General features: G+C 58.5%; 1 protein-coding gene across 1 annotated transcript; it reads left to right on the forward strand.

Annotated features, from left to right (window-relative positions):
• Positions 1 to 706: 706 nt before the first annotated feature.
• Positions 707 to 17939, forward strand: LOC121108727 (THO complex subunit 6 homolog; the record flags this gene model as incomplete). Its single annotated transcript, XM_040656837.2, is given in 9 exon segments — positions 707 to 956; positions 6336 to 6439; positions 6556 to 6593; positions 7880 to 7928; positions 8046 to 8117; positions 11108 to 11157; positions 11159 to 11208; positions 15216 to 15265; positions 17864 to 17939. Coding segments are annotated over 9 exon segments (727 nt in total), but the record flags the coding sequence as incomplete, so codon positions are not given.
• Between the last annotated feature and the right edge of the window lie 1190 nt (positions 17940 to 19129).

Consider the following 19129-nt stretch of genomic DNA (forward strand, 5'->3'; position numbering starts at 1 on the left):
ATTCTCCTCATAGACCCCCATCCCCCCTCATTCCCCCCAGCCCCCCATAGACCCCCATTGCCCCCATAGACCCCCATAGACCCCCATTGCCCCCATAGACCCCCATCCCCCCCATTCCTCCCAGCCCCCCATAGACCCCCATAGACCCCCATAGACCCCCATCCCACCCATCCCCCCCATTCCCCCCATAGACCCTCATCCCCCCCCAGCCCCCCAAATACCCCCAGCCCCCATAGACCCCCATTCTCCCCCCATCCCTCCCCATCCCCCATAGCCCCCCACCCCCCATCCTCCCTCCACTCCCCCAGCCCCCCAAATACCCCCATTCCCCCCATAGATCCCCCATCCCCCATAGACCCCCCATTCCCCCCCTATAGACCCCCATTGCCCCCCCCGCCCCTCAAAGGGGACGGCGCATGCGCACAACCGACTGCGCCTCCGCCTTCCCAGCACTGCGCATGCGCGTCATCGTCCTCCTGCTGGCGCCGCACGTGGAGACGCGGTCGCCATGGAAACGGCGCATGCGCAGTGCTGCCGCCATAACACGCTCTCCTTCTGCGCATGCGCAGAGCTTCCGCACGGAGCCGGCGCATGCGCAGAGCCGCCAGAGACCTGCGCGCCGTGGGGACTGCGCATGCGCAGCGCGCCGCACGTCGCTTTTTCCCGCCCGCGCGCGGTTTTGTGACGTCATCTCCCCGCGACTCGGAGAAGCCGCAAGATGGCGGCGCCCGGCGAGGAGGATCCGGAGGCGGCGGAACGGGGCTGTGTGTCCCCCGCTGGGCCCCGGCGCGCCCGGCAGCTGCTTCATATGAGCGTTCTGTCCCAGAGCCCTTCCCCGTGCGGCCGTTATTTGGCGGCGGGGAATAACTACGGCGAAGTGGCGATTTTCGGGCTGGCGGCCGCGCTGGGGGCCGGGGCTACGGAGGAGAGCAAAAAGCCGCTCTTCTGCTTCCGGGGTGAGAGGTCACGGGGGGCTCTGTGGGGTTTCTGGGGGGCTCTATGGGGTCTCTGGGGGGGGCTGTGGGGCTCTATGAAGTCTCTGGGGGGGGCTGTGGGGCTCTATGGGGTCTCAGTGGGGTTTTTATGGGGCTCTATGAAGTCTCTGGGGGGGCTGTGGGGCTCTATGGGGTCTCTGGGGGGCTTTTATGGGGCTCTGTGGGGTCTCTGGGGAGGTTTTGGGTCTCTATGGGTTTCTATGGGGTCTCAGTGGGATTTCTATGGGGCTCTATGGAGTCTCTGGGGGGGCTGTGGGGCTCTATGGGGTCTCTGTGGGGTTTTTATGGGGCTCTGTGGGGTCTCTATGGGGATTCTGTGGGGTTTCTGGGGGGGCTGTGGGGCTCTATGGGGTCTCTGTGGGGTTTTTATGGGGCTCTGTGGGGTCTCTGGGGAGGTTTTGGGTCTCTATGGGTTTCTATGGGGTCTCAGTGGGGTTTTTATGGGGCTCTATGGAGTCTCTGGGGGGGGCTGTGGGGCTCTATGGGGTCTCTGTGGGGTTTTTATGGGGCTCTGTGGGGTCTCTATGGGGATTCTGTGGGGTTTCTGGGGGGGCTGTGGGGCTCTATGGGGTCTCTGGGGGGTTTTTATGGGGCTCTGTGGGGTCTCTGGGGAGGTTTTGGGTCTCTACGTGTTTCTATGGGGTCTCAGTGGGGTTTTTATGGGGCTCTATGAAGTCTCTGGGGGGGCTGTGGGGCTCTATGGGGTCTCTGTGGGGTTTTTATGGGGCTCTGTGGGGTCTCTATGGGGATTCTGTGGGGTTTCTTGGGGGGCTGTGGGGCTCTATGGGGTCTCTGTGGGGTTTTTATGGGGCTCTGTGGGGTCTCTGGGGAGGTTTTGGGTCTCTATGGGTTTCTATGGGGTCTCAGTGGGGTTTTTATGGGGCTCTATGGAGTCTCTGGGGGGGCTGTGGGGCTCTATGGGGTCTCTGTGGGGCTCTATGGGGCTCTGTGGGGTCTCTATGGGGATTCTGTGGGGTTTCTGGGGGGGCTGTGGGGCTCTATGGGGTCTCTGGGGGGTTTTTATGGGGCTCTGTGGGGTCTCTGGGGAGGTTTGGGGTCTCTATGGGTTTCTATGGGGTCTCAGTGGGATTTCTATGGGGCTCTATGGAGTCTCTGGGGGGGCTGTGGGGCTCTATGGGGTCTCTGTGGGGTTTTTATGGGGCTCTGTGGGGTCTCTATGGGGATTCTGTGGGGTTTCTGGGGGGGCTGTGGGGCTCTATGGGGTCTCTGTGGGGTTTTTATGGGGCTCTGTGGGGTCTCTGGGGAGGTTTTGGGTCTCTATGGGTTTCTATGGGGTCTCAGTGGGGTTTTTATGGGGCTCTATGGAGTCTCTGGGGGGGGCTGTGGGGCTCTATGGGGTCTCTGTGGGGTTTTTATGGGGCTCTGTGGGGTCTCTATGGGGATTCTGTGGGGTTTCTGGGGGGGCTGTGGGGCTCTATGGGGTCTCTGGGGGGTTTTTATGGGGCTCTGTGGGGTCTCTGGGGAGGTTTTGGGTCTCTACGTGTTTCTATGGGGTCTCAGTGGGGTTTTTATGGGGCTCTATGAAGTCTCTGGGGGGGCTGTGGGGCTCTATGGGGTCTCTGTGGGGTTTTTATGGGGCTCTGTGGGGTCTCTATGGGGATTCTGTGGGGTTTCTTGGGGGGCTGTGGGGCTCTATGGGGTCTCTGTGGGGTTTTTATGGGGCTCTGTGGGGTCTCTGGGGAGGTTTTGGGTCTCTATGGGTTTCTATGGGGTCTCAGTGGGGTTTTTATGGGGCTCTATGGAGTCTCTGGGGGGGCTGTGGGGCTCTATGGGGTCTCTGTGGGGCTCTATGGGGCTCTGTGGGGTCTCTATGGGGATTCTGTGGGGTTTCTGGGGGGGCTGTGGGGCTCTATGGGGTCTCTGGGGGGTTTTTATGGGGCTCTGTGGGGTCTCTGGGGAGGTTTGGGGTCTCTATGGGTTTCTATGGGGTCTCAGTGGGATTTCTATGGGGCTCTATGAAGTCTCTGTGGGGTTTTTATGGGGCTCTGTGGGGTCTCTATGGGGATTCTGTGGGGTTTCTGGGGGGGCTGTGGGGCTCTATGGGTTTCTCTGTGGGGTTTTTATGGGGCTCTGTGGGGTCTCTATGGGGATTCTGTGGGGTTTCTGGGGGGGCTGTGGGGCTCTATGGGGTCTCTGGGGGGTTTTTATGGGGCTCTGTGGGGTCTCTGGGGAGGTTTTGGGTCTCTATGGGTTTCTATGGGGTCTCAGTGGGATTTCTATGGGGCTCTATGGAGTCTCTGGGGGGGCTGTGGGGCTCTATGGGGTCTCTGTGGGGTTTTTATGGGGCTCTGTGGGGTCTCTATGGGGATTCTGTGGGGTTTCTGGGGGGGCTGTGGGGCTCTATGGGGTCTCTGGGGGGTTTTTATGGGGCTCTGTGGGGTCTTTGGGGAGGTTTTGGGTCTCTATGGGTTTCTATGGGGTCTCAGTGGGGTTTTTATGGGGCTCTATGAAGTCTCTGGGGGGGCTGTGGGGCTCTATGGGGTCTCTGTGGGGTTTTTATGGGGCTCTGTGGGGTCTCTATGGGGATTCTGTGGGGTTTCTGGGGGGGCTGTGGGGCTCTATGGGGTCTCTGGGGGGTTTTTATGGGGCTCTGTGGGGTCTCTGGGGAGGTTTTGGGTCTCTATGGGTTTCTATGGGGTCTCAGTGGGGTTTTTATGGGGCTCTATGAAGTCTCTGGGGGGGCTGTGGGGCTCTATGGGGTCTCTGTGGGGTTTTTATGGGGCTCTGTGGGGTCTCTATGGGGATTCTGTGGGGTTTCTGGGGGGGCTGTGGGGCTCTATGGGGTCTCTGGGGGGTTTTTATGGGGTTCTGTGGGGTCTCTGGGGAGGTTTTGGGTCTCTATGGGTTTCTATGGGGTCTCAGTGGGGTTTTTATGGGGCTCTATGGAGTCTCTGGGGGGGCTGTGGGGCTCTGTGTGGCCTCTGTGGGGCTCTGTGTGGCCTCTGTGGGGCTCTATGGGGTCTCGGGAGGGGGTTTATGGGGCTCTTTGGGGTCTCTGGGGAGGTTTTGGGGCTCTGTGGGGTCTCTATGGGGTCTCTGGGGGGTTTCTATGGGGGCTCTATGGGGCTTCTGTGGGGTTCTATGGCGCTCTATAGGGAGGTTTTGGGGCTCTGTGGGGTTTCTAAGGGACTTTGGGACTCTATGGGGTCTCTGTGGGGTCTCTATGGGGCTCTGTGGGGTCTCTATGGGGTCTCTGTAGGGTTTGTATGGGGCTCTATGGGGGCTCTGTGGGGTCTCTATGGGCACTGTGAGGTCTCTATGGGGACTCTGGGGTTTCTGTGGGGCTCTATGGGGTCTCGGGGGGGACTGTGGGGTCTTTATGCGGTCTCTATGGGGTCTGTGTGGGGTTTTTAAGGGGCTCTGTGGGGTCTCTGGGGAGATTTTGGGTTTCTATGGGGCTCTATGGGGTCTCTATGGGGATTCTGTGGGGTTTCTATGGGGCTCTATGGGGTCTCTGGGGGGGCTGTGGGGCTCTATGGGGTCTCTGGGAGGTTTCACTGGGTCTCTGTGGGGTTTCTGTGGGGCTCTATGGGGTCTCGGGGGGGGGTTTATGGGGCTCTTTGGGGTCTCTGGGGAGGTTTTGGGGCTCTGTGGGGTCTCTATGGGGATTCTGTGGGGTTTCTGTGGGGCTGTGGGGCTCTATGGGGTCTCTGGGGGGGTTTTATGGGGCTCTTCGGGGTCTCTGGGGAGATTTTGGGTTTCTATGGGGCTCCATGGGGTCTCTGGAGTCTCAGTGGGGTTTCTATGGGGCTCTGTGGGGATTCTGTGGGATCTCTGGGGGTCTCTATGGGGTTTTTATGGGGCTCTGTGGGGTCTCTGGGGATTCTGTGGGGTCTCTGTGGGGCTCTATGGGGTCTCTGTGGGGCTCTATGGGGTCTCTGTGGGGTTTCTATGGGGTTCTGTGGGGTCATTGACCCCGTCCCCTCTGCCTTTTCACCCCCTGCACTTTGACCCCGGCCCCCCTTGACCCCGTGCCCTCTGACCCCCGACCCCCTTGACCCTGTGACCTTTGACCCCAACCCCCTTTGACCCCCTGCCTATTGTCCCCGTGCCTTTTGCCCCTGTGCCCTTTGACCCCGGCCCCCATTGACCCCCTGCCCTTTCACCCCGGCCCCCATTGACCGCCTGCCCTTTGACCCCGACCCCCATTGACCCGCTGCCCTTTGACCCCGGCCCCCCATTGACCCCCTGCCCTTTGACCCCGGCCCCCCATCGACCCCCTGCCCTTTGACCCCAGCCCCCCATTGACCCCCTGCCCTTTGACCCCTGCCCCCCATTGACCCCCTGCCCTTTGGACCCCAACCCCCATAGACCCCGTGCCCTCTGACCCCTTGCCTTTCACCCCCTGCCCTTTGACCCCAAACCCCCATTAACCCCCGTGCCCTCTGACCCCCTGCCCTCTGAACCCCGTGCCCTTTGACCCCGACTCCCATTGACCCCGTGCCCTGTGAACCCCCTGCCTATTGACCCCGTTCCCTTTGACCCCAACCCCCATTGACTCCGACCCCCATTGACCCCGTGCCCTCTGACCCCGTGCCCTCTGAACCCCGTGCCCTTTGACCCCGACTCCCATTGACCCCGTGCCCTGTGAACCCCCTGCCTATTGACCCCGTTCCCTTTGACCCCAACCCCCATTGACTCCGACCCCCATTGACCCCGTGCCCTCTGACCCCGTGCCCTCTGAACCCCGTGCCCTTTGACCCCGACTCCCATTGACCCCGTGCCCTGTGAACCCCCTGCCTATTGACCCCGTTCCCTTTGACCCCAACCCCCATTGACTCCGACCCCCATTGACCCCGTGCCCTCTGACCCCGTGCCCTCTGAACCCCGTGCCCTTTGACCCCGACTCCCATTGACCCCGTGCCCTGTGAACCCCCTGCCTATTGACCCCGTTCCCTTTGACCCCAACCCCCATTGACTCCGACCCCCATTGACCCCCTGCCCTCTGAACCCCGTGCCCTTTGACCCCAACCCCCATTGACCCCCTGCCCTTTGACCCCGGCCCCCCATTGACCCCCTGCCCTTTCACTCCAACCCCCATTGACCCCCTGCCCTTTGGACCCCAACCCCCATAGACCCCGTGCCCTCTGACCCCTTGCCTTTCACCCCCTGCCCTTTGACCCCAAACCCCCATTGACCCCCGTGCCCTCTGACCCCCTGCCCTCTGAACCCCGTGCCCTTTGACCCTGACTCCCATTGACCCCGTGCCCTCTGAACCCCCTGCCTATTGACTCCGACCCCCATTGACTCCGACCCCCATTGACTCCGACCCCCATTGACCCCGTGCTCTCTGACCCCGTGCCCTCTGACCCCTGTCAGCGCACCGAGGCCCGGTGTACGCCTTGGCCTGTGGGGAACGGCAGCTGCTGAGCGCCAGCGATGGCGAAGTGAAGGCTTGGAACTGGGCTGACCTGGCCAAGAAGGTGACCTTTGACCTCTGACCCCTGACCTCCGACCCCTGACCCCCCCTCCCTCCGTATTATTGGGGGGGGGGGGGGGTTGGCTGTGGGCTGACGGTGTGGGGTTTGAACCCCTATAGGGCTGCAAGGAGGTGTGGACCAGGAGACCCCCGTGCAGGTGAGACCCCAAAGCGTGACCCCAAAGCCTGACCCCAAATGACCCCAGAATGGGACCCCAAATGACCCCAAAGTGTGACCCCAAATGACCCCAGAATGCGACCCCCAATGACCCCAAAGCGTGACCCCGAATGACCCCAGAATGGGATCCCAAGTGGCCCCAAATGACCCCAAAGTGTGACCCCAAAGCGTGACCCCGAATGACCCCAGAATGGGATCCCAAGTGGCCCCAAATGACCCCAAAGTGTGACCCCAAAGCGTGACCCCAAATGACCCCAGAATAAGATCCCAAGTGGCCCCAAAATGGGACCCCAAATGACCCCAAACTGTGACCCTGAGCGACCCCAGAATGGGATCCCAAAAGACCACAAAGTGTGACCCCAAATAACCCCCAATTGTGACCCTGAGTGACCCCAAATTGTGCCCCCAAATGACCCCAGAATGGGACCCCAAAGTGTGACCCTGAGTGACCCCAAAGTGTGACCCTGAGTGACCTCAAAGTGGGGCCCCAAATGACCTCAAAGTGGGGCCCCAAATAACCCCAAACCATGACCCCAATAACCCCAAAGTGTGACCCCGAGTGACCCCAGAATGTGACCCCAAATGACCCCAAAGTGTGACCCTGAGGGACCCCGGGATATGACCCCAAATGACCCCAAACTGTGACCCCAAATGACCCCAGAATTGGATCCCAAAGGACCCCAAAGTGTGAACCCGAATAACCCCAGAATGAGATCCCGAATAACCCCAGAATGTGACCCCAAATGACCCCAGAATGTGACCCCGAGTGACCCCAAACTATGACCCCAAATAACCCCAGAATGTGACCCCGAGTGACCCCAAAGTGTGACCCTGAGTGACCCCAAATAGTGACCCCAAATAACCCCAGAATGTGACCCTGAGTGACCCCAAACTATGACTCCAAATAACCCCAAAGTGTGACCCTGAGTGACCCCAAATAGTGACCCTGAGTGACCCCAGAATATGACCCCAAATAACCCCAAACTATGACCCCAAATAACCCCAAAGTGTGACCCCGATTGACCCCAGAATATGACCCCAAATGACCCCAGAATGTGCCCCCAAATAACCCCAAACTGTGACTCTGAGTGACCCCAGAATGTGACCCTAAATGTCCCCAAACTATGACCCCAAATAACCCCAGAATGTGACCCCGAGTGACCCCAAATAGTGACCCCGAGTGACCCCAGAATATGACCCCAAATAACCCCAAATTTTGACCCCAAATAACCCCAAATTATGACCCCCCCCCTCCCCCCCCCCCAGGAGCAGTTTGGAGGTCCCGGAGATCAACAGCATTCAGATCAACCACCGGGTGAGCGGCGCCGTGCCGATGACATCACAGCGATGACGTCACGGCGATGACGTCACCGTGCTGACGTCACGGTGTTGTTTTTCACCCCCCCCCCCCTTCCCCCCCCCCCCCCCAAAGGATAACTCGTTGGTGATGGCAGGGGGGGACGGAGTGGTCAGGGTGATGGATCTGGAGAGCGGAGCATTCACCGTAAGGGGGGGGATATGGGGGGGATGGGGGTCTATGGGGGGGATTGGGGGGGATGAGGGTCTATGGGGGGCTGGGGGGGATGGGGGGGATTGGGGGTCTATGGGGGGATGGGGGTCTATGGGGGGGATGGGGGTCTATGGGGGGAATGGGGGGGATGGGGGGGATTGGGGGTCTATGGGGGGATGGGGGTCTATGGGGGGATTGGGGGGATGGGGGGGATGGGGGGGTGGGGATATTTGGGGGTCTGTGGGGGGGCATGGGGGTCTATGGGGGATGGGGGTCTATGGGGGGGTTGGGGGGTCTGGGGGGGGATGGGGGTCTATGGGGGGATTTGGGGGGATGGGGAGGGTGGGGGTTTTTGGGGGTCTATGGGGGGGAATGGGGGTCTATGGGGGGATGGGGGTCTATGGGGGGGATTGGGGGTCTATGGGGGGATGGGGGGATTTGGGGGGATTGGGGGGATGGGGGTCTATGGGGGGAATGGGGGTCTATGGGGGGATGGGGGTCTATGGGGGAATGGGGGTCTATGGGGGGGATGGGGGTCTATGGGGGGATGGGGGTCTATGGGGGAATGGGGGTCTATGGGGGGGATGGGGGTCTATGGGGGAATGGGGGTCTATGGGGGGGATGGGGGTCTATGGGGGTCTATGGGGGGATGGGGGTCTATGGGGGGATGGGGGTCTATGGGGGGGATGGGGGTCTATGGGGGGATGGGGGGCTGGGGGGGGATGGGGGTCTATGGGGGGGATGGGGGTCTATGGGGGTCTATGGGGGGATGGGAAGGGTGGGGGGTGATGGGGGGTTGGGGGGCTGGGGGGGTGGGGGGGATTGGGGGTCTATGGGGGGGGATGGGGGTCTATGGGGGGGAATGGGGGGCTGGGGGGGGATGGGGGTCTATGGGGGGGATTGGGGGTCTATGGGGGGCTGGGGGGGGGATGGGGGTCTATGGGGGGGATGGGGGTCTATAGGGGGATGGGGGGCTGGGGGGGGGATGGGGGTCTATGGGGGGATGGGGGCGGTTGGGGGGGTGGGAGGGATGGGGGGGATTGGGGGTCTATAGGGGGATGGGGGTATTTGGGGGGGGATGGGGGGATTTGGGGGGACGGGGGGATGGGGGTCTATGGGGGGATGGTGGTCTATGGGGGGGATTTGGGGGGATGGGGGGGATGGGGGTCTATGGGGATATGGGGGGCTATGGGGGGATTGGGGGGATGGGGAGGGTGGGGTATTTGGGGGTCTATGGGGGGGAATGGGGGTCTATGGGGGGGATGGGGGTCTGTGGGGGGATGGGGGTCTATGGGGGAATGGGGGGGATGGGGGTCTATGGGGGGATTGGGGGTCTGTGGGGAGATGGGGGGGTTTGGGGGATGGGGGTCTATGGGGGGGAATGGGGGTCTATAGGGGGATGGGGGTCTATGGGGGAATGGGGGGGATGGGGGTCTGTGGGGGGATGGGGGTCTATGGGGGAATGGGGGGGATGGGGGTCTGTGGGGGGATGGGGGTCTATGGGGGAATGGGGGGGATGGGGGTCTATGGGGGGCTGGGGGGGATGGGGGTCTGTGGGGGGATTGGGGGGATGGGGGGAATGGGTGTCTCTGGGGGGGTGGGGGGGATTGGGGGTCTATGGGGGGGATGGGGGTCTATGGGGGGAATGGGGGTCTATGGGGGGATGGGGAGGATGGGGGGAATGGGGGTCTATGGGGGGATGGGGGGCTGGGGGGGGGTGGGGGGATGGGGGTCTATGGGGGGATGGGGGGGATTGGGGGTCTGTGGGGAGATGGGGGGGTTTGGGGATGGGGGTCTATGGGGGGGAATGGGGGTCTATAGGGGGATGGGGGTCTATGGGGGGGATTTGGGGGGATGGGGGTCTGTGGGGTTATTTGTGGGGCCAGGGGGGGTGAATGGGGGGCCATGAGGGGAATGGGGGGGATGGGGGTTTATGGGGGGGGGTATTTGGGGGGGGGGGGGTCTGTGGTCTTTTATGGGTCTCTCTGGGGTCTGTGGGGCTCTATGGGGCTTTGTGGGATCTTTATGGGGTCTTTATGGGGTCTCTGTGGGTCTTTAAGGGGTCTGTATGGGGCTTCATGGGATCTCTATGGGTCTTTATGGGATCTCTGTGGGGCTTCATGGGATCTCTATGGGCTTTGTGGGATCTCTATGGGGCTTTATGGGATCTCTCTGGATCTTTATGGGGTCTTTGTGGGATCTCTGTGGGTCTTTGTGAGATCTCTATGGGGCTTTATGGGATCTCTATGGGGCTTTATGGGGTCTCTATGGGTCTTTATGGGATCTCCATGGGTCTTTATGGGATCTCCATGGGTCTTTATGTGATTTCTGTGGGTCTTTATGTGATTTCTGTGGGTCTTTATGGGGTTTCTATGGGTGTTTATGGGATCTCTATGGGTCTGTATGGGATCTCTATGGGGCTTTATGGGATCTCTATGGGTCTTTATGAGATTTCTATGGGTCTTTATGGGGTCTCTGTGGGGCTTTATGGGATCTCTGTGGGGCTTTATGGGATTTCCGTGGGGCTTTATGGGATTTCCGTGTGGCTTTATGGGATCTCCGTGGGTCTTTATGGGATCTCCATGGGTCTTTATGGGATGTCCATGGGTCTTTATGTGATTTCTGTGGGTCTTTATGGGGTTTCTATGGGTGTTTATGAGATCTCTAGGGGGCTTTACGGGATCCCTATGGGTCTGTATGGGATCTCTATGGGGCTTTATGTGATTTCTGTGGGTCTTTATGGGGTTTCTATGGGTGTTTATGAGATCTCTAGGGGGCTTTATGGGGTCTCTATGGGTCTGTATGGGATCTCTGTGGCTCTTTATGGGATCTCTATGGGCCTTTATGGGATCTCTATGGGTCTTTATGAGATCTCTATGGGGCTTTGTGGTATCTCTATGGGGCTCTATGGGATCTCTATGGGTCTTTATGGGATCTATGGGGCCGGGCTGACCCCACTGTTCCCCCCCCACCCCAAATCCCAGCATGAGCTGCGGGGTCACCGTGACTGCGTGCACTGCGTGGCCCTACGGGACCCCCCCCCAGTGTCTGTCGGGGGGAGAGGACGGCACCGTGCGTCTGTGGGGTGAGTGGGACCCCCAAATGGCCCCAAATGGCCCCAAAGTGGACCTAAATGGCCCCAAATTGGACCTAAATGGCCCCAAAGTGGACCTAAATGGCCCCAAATGACCCCAAAGTTGCCCCAAATGGCCCCAAAGTGGCCCGAAATGGTCATAAATGGCCTCCAATGGCCTGAAAGTGACCCCAAAGGGCCCCAAATGACCCCAAAGTGGACCTAAATGGCCCCCAATGGCCCCAAAGTGGCCCTAAATGGTCCTAAATGGCCCCCAATGGCCCCAAAGTGGCCCTAAATGGCCCTGAAGTGGCCCTAAATGGTCCTAAATGGCCCCCAATGGCCCCAAATGACCCCAAAGTGGCTCTAAATGGCCCCAAATGGCCCCCAGTGGCCCCAAATGGCCCCAAAGTGGCCCTAAATGGCCCCAAATGACCCTAAAGTGGCCCTAAATGGCCCCCAATGGCCTCGAAGTGGACCTAAATGGCCTTAAATGGCCCCAAAGTGGCCCCTCCCCAAAGTGGCCCTAAATGGCCCCCAATGACCCCAAAGTTGCCCCAAATGGCCCCCAGTGGCCCTAAATGGTCCTAAATGGCCCCCAATGGCACCACATGACCCCAAAGTGGCCCTAAATGGCCCCGAAGTGGCCCTAAATGGTCCTAAATGGCCCCCAATGGCCCCAAATGACCCCAAAGTGCCTCTGAATGGCCCCAAAGTGGCCCTAAATGGCCCCAACAGGCCCTAAATGGCCCCAAATTGGACCTAAGTGGCCCTAAATGGCCCCAAAGTGGCCCTAAATGGTCCTAAATGGCCCCAAATGACCCCAAAGTGGCCCTAAATGGCCCTGAAGTGGCCCTAAATGGTCCTAAATTGCCCCAAATGACCCCAAAGTGGCCCTAAATGGCCCCGAAGTGGCCCTAAATGGTCCTAAATGGCCCCAAATGGCCCCAAAGTGGCCCTAAATGGCCCCGAAGTGGCCCTAAATGGTCCTAAATGGCCCCAAATGGCCCCAAATTGGACCTAAGTGGCCCTAAATGGCCCCAAAGTGGCCCTAAATAGTCCTAAATGGCCCCAAATGACCCCAAAGTGGCCCTAAATGGCCCTGAAGTGGCCCTAAATGGCCCCAAATGACCCCAAAGTGGCCCTAAATGGCCCCAAAGTGGCCCTAAATGGCCCCAACAGGCCCTAAATGGCCCCAAATTGGACCTAAGTGGCCCTAAATGGCCCTGAAGTGGCCCTAAATGGTCCTAAATGGCCCCCAATGGCCCCCAATGGCCCCAAAGTGGCTCTAAATGGCCCCAAAGTGGCCCTAAATGGCCCCAACTGGCCCTAAATGGCCCCAAATTGGACCTAAGTGGCCCTAAATGGCCCCAAAGTGGCCCTAAATGGTCCTAAATGGCCCCAAATGACCCCAAAGTGGCCCTAAATGGCCCTGAAGTGGCCCTAAATGGTCCTAAATGGCCCCCAATGGCCCCAAATGACCCCAAAGTGGCTCTAAATGGCCCCAAAGTGGCCCTAAATGGCCCCAAACTCTCCTCAGACGTCCTCAGACGTCCCCAAATGTCCCCCAAATGGCCCCAAATGGCCCCAAATGGCCCCAAAACGTACCCTAATATCCCCAAATTGTCCCCAAATGTCCCTAAATGGCCCCAAACTCTCCTTGGATGTCCCCCAAATGTCCCCCAAACGTCCCCAAACATCCCCAAATGTCCCCAAATGTCCCCAAACATCCCCAAATGTCCCCAAGTGTCCCAATGGCCCCAAACTCTCCTCAGATGTCCCCAAATGTCCCCAAATGTCCCCCAAACGTCCCCAAATTGTCCTCAAATGTCCCCAAATTTCCCCAAATTGTCCCCAAATGTCCCCCAAATGTCCCCCAAATGTCCCCCAAATGTCCCCAAATTGTCCCCAAATTGTCCCCAAATGTCCCCCAAACGTCCCCAAAACGTCCCCAAAATGTCCCCAAAACGTCCCCAAATGGCCCTAAATGCCTCCAAACTCTCCTCAGATGTCCCCAAATTGTCCCCAAATGTCCCCAAAATGTCCCCAAAACGTCCCCAAATGTCCCCAAGTGTCCCAATGGCCCCAAACTCTCCTCAGATGTCCCCCAAATGTCCCCCAAACGTCCCCAAATTGTCCCCAAACGTCCCCCAACTCTCCTCGGATGGCCCCAAAATGTCCCCAAATTGTCCCCAAATGTCCCCAAATGTCCCCCAAATGTCCCCAAAACGTCCCCAGAATATACCCAAATGTCCCCAAATGTCCCCAAACGTCCCCAAACTCTCCTTGGATGGCCCCAAATTGTCCCCAAATTGTCCCCAAACGTCCCCAAATTGTCCCCAAATGTCCCCAAAACGTACCCTAATATCCCCAAATTGTCCCCAAATGTCCCTAAATGGCCCCAAACTCTCCTTGGATGTCCCCCACATTGTCCCCCAAATGTCCCCCAAACGTCCCCAAACATCCCCAAATGTCCCCAAGTGTCCCAATGGCCCCAAACTCTCCTCAGATGTCCCCAAATGTCCCCCAAATTGTCCCCAAATTGTCCCCAAATTGTCCCCAAATTGTCCCCAAATGTCCCCCAAACGTCCCCAAAATGTCCCCAAAATGTCCCCAAAACGTCCCCAAATGTCCCCAAATGGCCCTTAATGCCTCCAAACTCTCCTCAGATGTCCCCAAATTGTCCCCTAATTGTCCCCTAATTGTCCCCCAAACGTCCCCAAATGGCCCCAAAACGTACCCAAATGTCCCCAAAATGTCCCCAAATGGCCCTAAATGGCCCCAAACTCTCCTCAGATGTCCCCAAATGTCCCCCAAACGTCCCCAAACATCCCCAAATGTCCCCAAATGTCCCCAAACTCCCCTAATGTCCCCAAAACGTCCCCAAATGTCCCCAAAACGTACCCAAATGTCCCCCAAATGGCCCCAAATGGCCCCAAATGTCCCCAAACTCTCCTCAGATGTCCCCCAAATTGTCCCCAAATGTCCCTAAATGGCCCCAAACTCTCCTTGGATGTCCCCCAAATTGTCCCCCAAATGTCCCCCAAACGTCCCCAAACATCCCCAAATGTCCCCAAGTGTCCCAATGGCCCCAAACTCTCCTCAGATGTCCCCAAATTGTCCCCAAATGTCCCCAAATGTCCCCAAATTGTCCCCAAATGTCCCCCAAACGTCCCCAAAATGTCCCCAAACGTCCCCCAATTGTCCCCAAACGTCCCCCAAACGTCCCCAAAATGTCCCCAAACGTCCCCAAAATGTCCCCAAACGTCCCCAAAATGTCCCCAAAACGTCCCCAAATGTCCCCAAAATGTCCCAATGGCCCCAAACTCTCCTCAGATGTCCCCCCAGATGTCCCCAAACATCCCCAAATGGCCCCAAAACGTCCCCAAATGGCCCCAAAACGTCCCCAAAACGTCCCCAAAATGTCCCCAAACGGCCCTAAATGCCTCCAAACTCTCCTCAGATGTCCCCAAATTGTACCTAAATCGTCCCCAAATGTCCCCCAAACGTCCCCAAATGGCCCCAAAACGTCCCCAAATGTCCCCAAACGTCCCCAAACGTCCCCAAAATGTCCCCAAAACGTCCCCAAATGTCCCCAAAATGTTCCCAAATGGCCCCAAACTCTCCTCAGATGTCCCCCCAGATGTCCCCAAACATCCCCAAATGGCCCCAAAACGTCCCCAAACGTCCCCAAATGTCCCCCAAATGTCCCCAAATTGTCCCCAAATGTCCCCAAAACATCCCCAAAATGTCCCCAAATGGCCCCAAACGTCCCCAAACTCTCCTCAGATGTCCCCAAATGTCCCCAAAACGTCCCCAAATTGTCCCCAAATGTCCCCAAATGTCCCCAAATTGTCCCCAGATGACCCCAATCTCTCCTCAGATGGCCCCAAATTGTCCCCAAAACGTCCCCAAAACGTCCCCAAATGTCCCCCAAATGACCCCAAATTGTCCCCAAATGTCCCCCAAATGACCCCAAATTGTCCCCAAACGTCCCCAAATTGTCCCCACCTTTGCAGATCTCCGGCACGGCTCTCAGGTGCAGCTGATTGAGGTCCACAAATACCCGGTGAGCTTTGGGGGACGGGGGGACATTTGGGGTCTCCCGGTGGCACTTTTGGGGTCTCTGGGTGACATTTGGGGTCTCCCGGTGGCACTTTTGGGGTCTCTGGGTGACATTTGGGGTCTCTGGGTGACATTTTTGGGGTCTCTGGGGGACACTTTGGGGGTTCCAGGTGCCATTTTGGGGTCACTTTGGGGGTCTCTGGGTGACATTTGGGTCTCTGGGTGACATTTGGGGTCACTTTGGGGGTTCCCGGTGAGCTTTGGGGGACGGGGGGACATTTGGGGTCTCCCGGTGGCACTTTTGGGGTCTCTGGGTGACATTTGGGGTCTCCCGGTGGCACTTTTGGGGTCTCTGAGGGGCACTTTGGGGGTTCCAGGTGCCATTTTGGGGTCACTTTTGGGGTCTCTGGCTGACATTTGGGGGTCACTTTTGGGGTCTCTGGCTGACATTTGGGGTCTCTGGGTGACATTTTGGGGTCACTTTTGGGGTTCCAGGTGAGCTTTGGGGGCGCGGGGGGACATTTGGGGTCTCGCGGTGGCACTTTTGGGGTCTCTGGGTGACATTTGGGGTCTCTGGGTGACATTTGGGGCTCCTGGTGGCATTTTTGGGGTCTCTGGGTGACATTTGGGGTCTCTGGGTTACATTTGGGGTCTTCCGGTGGCATTTTTGGGGTCTCTGGGTGACACTTTGGGGTCTCTGGGTGACACTTTGGGGTCTCTGGGTGACAATTTGGGGTCACTTTTGGGGTTCCAGGTGAGCTTTGGGGGCGCGGGGGGACATTTGGGGTCTCGCGGTGGCACTTTTGGGGTCTCTGGGTGACATTTGGGGTCTCGCGGTGGCACTTTTGGGGTCTCTGGGTGACATTTGGGGTCTCCGGGTGACATTTTTGGGGTCTCTGTGTGCCACTTTGGGGTCACTTTTGGGGCTCCTGGTGGCGTGGCATTTTTGGGGTCTCTGGGTGACATTTGGGGTCTCTGGGTGACATTTGGGGGTTCCAGGTGGCATTTTTGGGGTCTCTGGGGGGCACTTTGGGGGTTCCAGGTGCCATTTTGGGGTCACTTTGGGGGTCTCTGGGTGACAATTTGGGGTCACTTTTGGGGCTCCAGGTGACTCTTTGGAGTCTCTGGGTGACATTTGGGGTCTCCTGGTGGCATTTTTGGGGTCTCTGGGTGACCTTTGGGGTCTCCTGGTGGCATTTTTGGGGTCTCTGGGTGACATTTGGGGGTCTCTGGGTGACAGTTTTGGGGTTCCTGGTGACATTTTGGGGTCACTTTTGGGGTCTCTGGGTGACATTTGGGGGTTCCAGGTGACATTTTTAGGGTCACTTTTGGGGTCTCTGGGTGACATTTGTGGTCTCTGTGTGACATTTGGGGGTCACTTTTGGGGTCTCTGGGTGAGATTTGGGGTCTCTGGGTGAGATTTGGGGTCTCTGGGTGCCATTTTGGGGTCACTTTTGGGGTCTCTGTGTGACATTTGGGGTCTCTGTGTGCCATTTTGGGGTCACTTTTGGGGTCTCTGGGTGACATTTTGGGGTCTCCAGGTGTCACTTTGGGGTCACTTTTGGGGTCTCTGGGTGACATTTTGGGGTCTCTGGTGACCCTTTTGGGGTTCCAGGTGACATTTTTGGGGTCACTTTTGGGGTCTCTGGGTGGCATTTGGGGTCTCTGGGTGACAATTTGGGGTCTCTTTTGGGGTCTCTGGGTGACATTTTGGGGTCACTTTTGGGGTCCCTGGGTGACATTTTTGGGGTCTCTGGGTGACATTTGGGGTCTCCGGGTGACATTTGGGGGTTCCAGGTGCCATTTTGGGGTCACTTTTGGGGTCTCTGGGTGACATTTGGGGTCTCTGGGTGACATTTTGGGGTCTCCAGGTGACATTTTGGGGTCTCTGGGTGACATTTGAGGTCTCTGGGTGACGCTTTGGGGTCACTTTTGGGGTCTCTGTGTGACATTTGGGGTCTCTGGGTGACATTTGGGGGTTCCCTGGGTGACACTTTGGGGTCACTTTTGGGGTCTCTGGGTGCCATTTGGGGTCTCTGGGTGACATTTTGGGGTCACTTTTGGGGTCCATGGGTGACATTTTTGGGGTCTCTGGGTGACATTTGGGGTCTCTGGGTGACATTTGAGGTCTCTGGGTGACACTTTGGGGTCACTTTTGGGGTCTCTGGGTGACATTTGGGGTCTCTGGGTGACACTTTGGGGTCACTTTTGGGGTCTCTGTGTGACATTTGGGGTCTCTGGGTGACATTTGGGGGTTCCAGGTGACACTTTGGGGTCACTTTTGGGGTCTCTGGGTGAGATTTGGGGTCTCTGGGTGCCATTTTGGGGTCACTTTTGGGGTCTCTGTGTGACATTTGGGGTCTCTGGGTGCCATTTTGGGGTCACTTTTGGGGTCTCTGGCTGACATTTGGGTTCTCTGTGTGCCATTTTGGGGTCACTTTTGGGGTCTCTGGGTGCCATTTTGGGGTCTCCAGGTGACATTTTGGGGTCTCTGTGTGACATTTGGGGTCTCTGTGTGCTATTTTGGGGTCACTTTTGGGGTCCCTTTTGGGGTCTCTGTGTGACATTTTGGGGTCCCCACTGCCCCCCCCCCCAATGAAAGGAGTGCAGCCGCCCCCAACACGGGAAGTGGATCCGCTGCGTCGCCACCGACTCTGATTGGATGGTGAGGATTTGGGGTTTTGGGGGGGGGGGGTATGGGATTTTTGGGGGGGATTTGGGGTTTCTGGGGGGGGTTTGGGGTTTCTGGGGGGGTTTGGGGTTTTGGGGGGGGGGGGTATGGGATTTTGGGGGGGGATTTGGGGTTTCTGGGGGGGATTTGGGGGATTTGGGGTTTTGGGGGGGGGTATGTGTTTTTTTGGGGGGGATTTGGGGTTTTGGGGGGGGTTTGGGGTTTCTGGGGGGGATTTGGGGTTTGGGGGGGGGGTATGGGATTTTGGGGGGGGTTTGGGGTTTCTGGGGGGGATTTGGGGTTTTGGGGGGGGATTTGGGGTTTTTTTGGGGGGATTTGGGGTTTTTGGGGGGGGTATGGGGTTTTTTTGGGGGGGATTTGGGGTTTTGGGGGGGGTATGGGGTTTCTGGGGGGGATTTGGGGTTTTGGGGGGGGGGTATGGGTTTTTTGGGGGGGATTTGGGGTTTTGGGGGGGGGGTATGGGATTTTTTGGGGGGGATTTGGGGTTTTGGGGGGGATTTGGGGTTTTTTGGGGGGATTTGGGGTTTTGGGGGGGCAATTTGGGGGAATTGGGGGGGGGATTTGGGGTTTTTGGGGGGGATTTGGGGTTTTGGGGGGGGGGTATGGGGTTTTTTTTGGGGGGGATTTGGGGTTTCTGGGGGGATTTGGGGTTTTGGGGGGGGGGGTATGGGATTTTTGGGGGGGATTTGGGGTTTCTGGGGGGGATTTGGGGTTTTTGGGGGGGGTATGGGGGTTTCTGGGGGGGGTTTGGGGTTTTTGGGGGATTTGGGGTTTTGGGGGGGGGGGTATGGGGTTTTTTGGGGGGGATTTGGGGTTTTGGGGGGGGGGGTATGGGATTTTTGGGGGGAGGTTGGGTTTTCTGGGGGGGGGTTTGGGGTTTTTGGGGGGGGATTTGGGGTTTTGGGGGGGGGGGGTATGGGATTTTTGGGGGGGATTTGGGGTTTTGGGGGGGATTTGGGGTTTTTGGGGGGGGTATGGATTTTTTTGGGGGGGATTTGCGGTTTTGGGGGGGATTTGGGGTTTTGGGGGGGGGTATGGGATTTTTGGGGGGGATTTGGGGTTTTGGGGGGGGGGTATGGGATTTTTTGGGGGGATTTGCAGTTTTGGGGGGGATTTGGGGTTTTTTTGGGGGGGATTTGGGGTTTTGGGGGGCAATTTGGGGGAATTGGGGGGGGG

Source organism: Gallus gallus (assembly GCF_016699485.2).
Source record: "Gallus gallus isolate bGalGal1 chromosome 36 unlocalized genomic scaffold, bGalGal1.mat.broiler.GRCg7b 36_unloc1, whole genome shotgun sequence".
In the NCBI taxonomy this organism is placed as follows: Eukaryota; Metazoa; Chordata; class Aves; order Galliformes; family Phasianidae; genus Gallus; species Gallus gallus.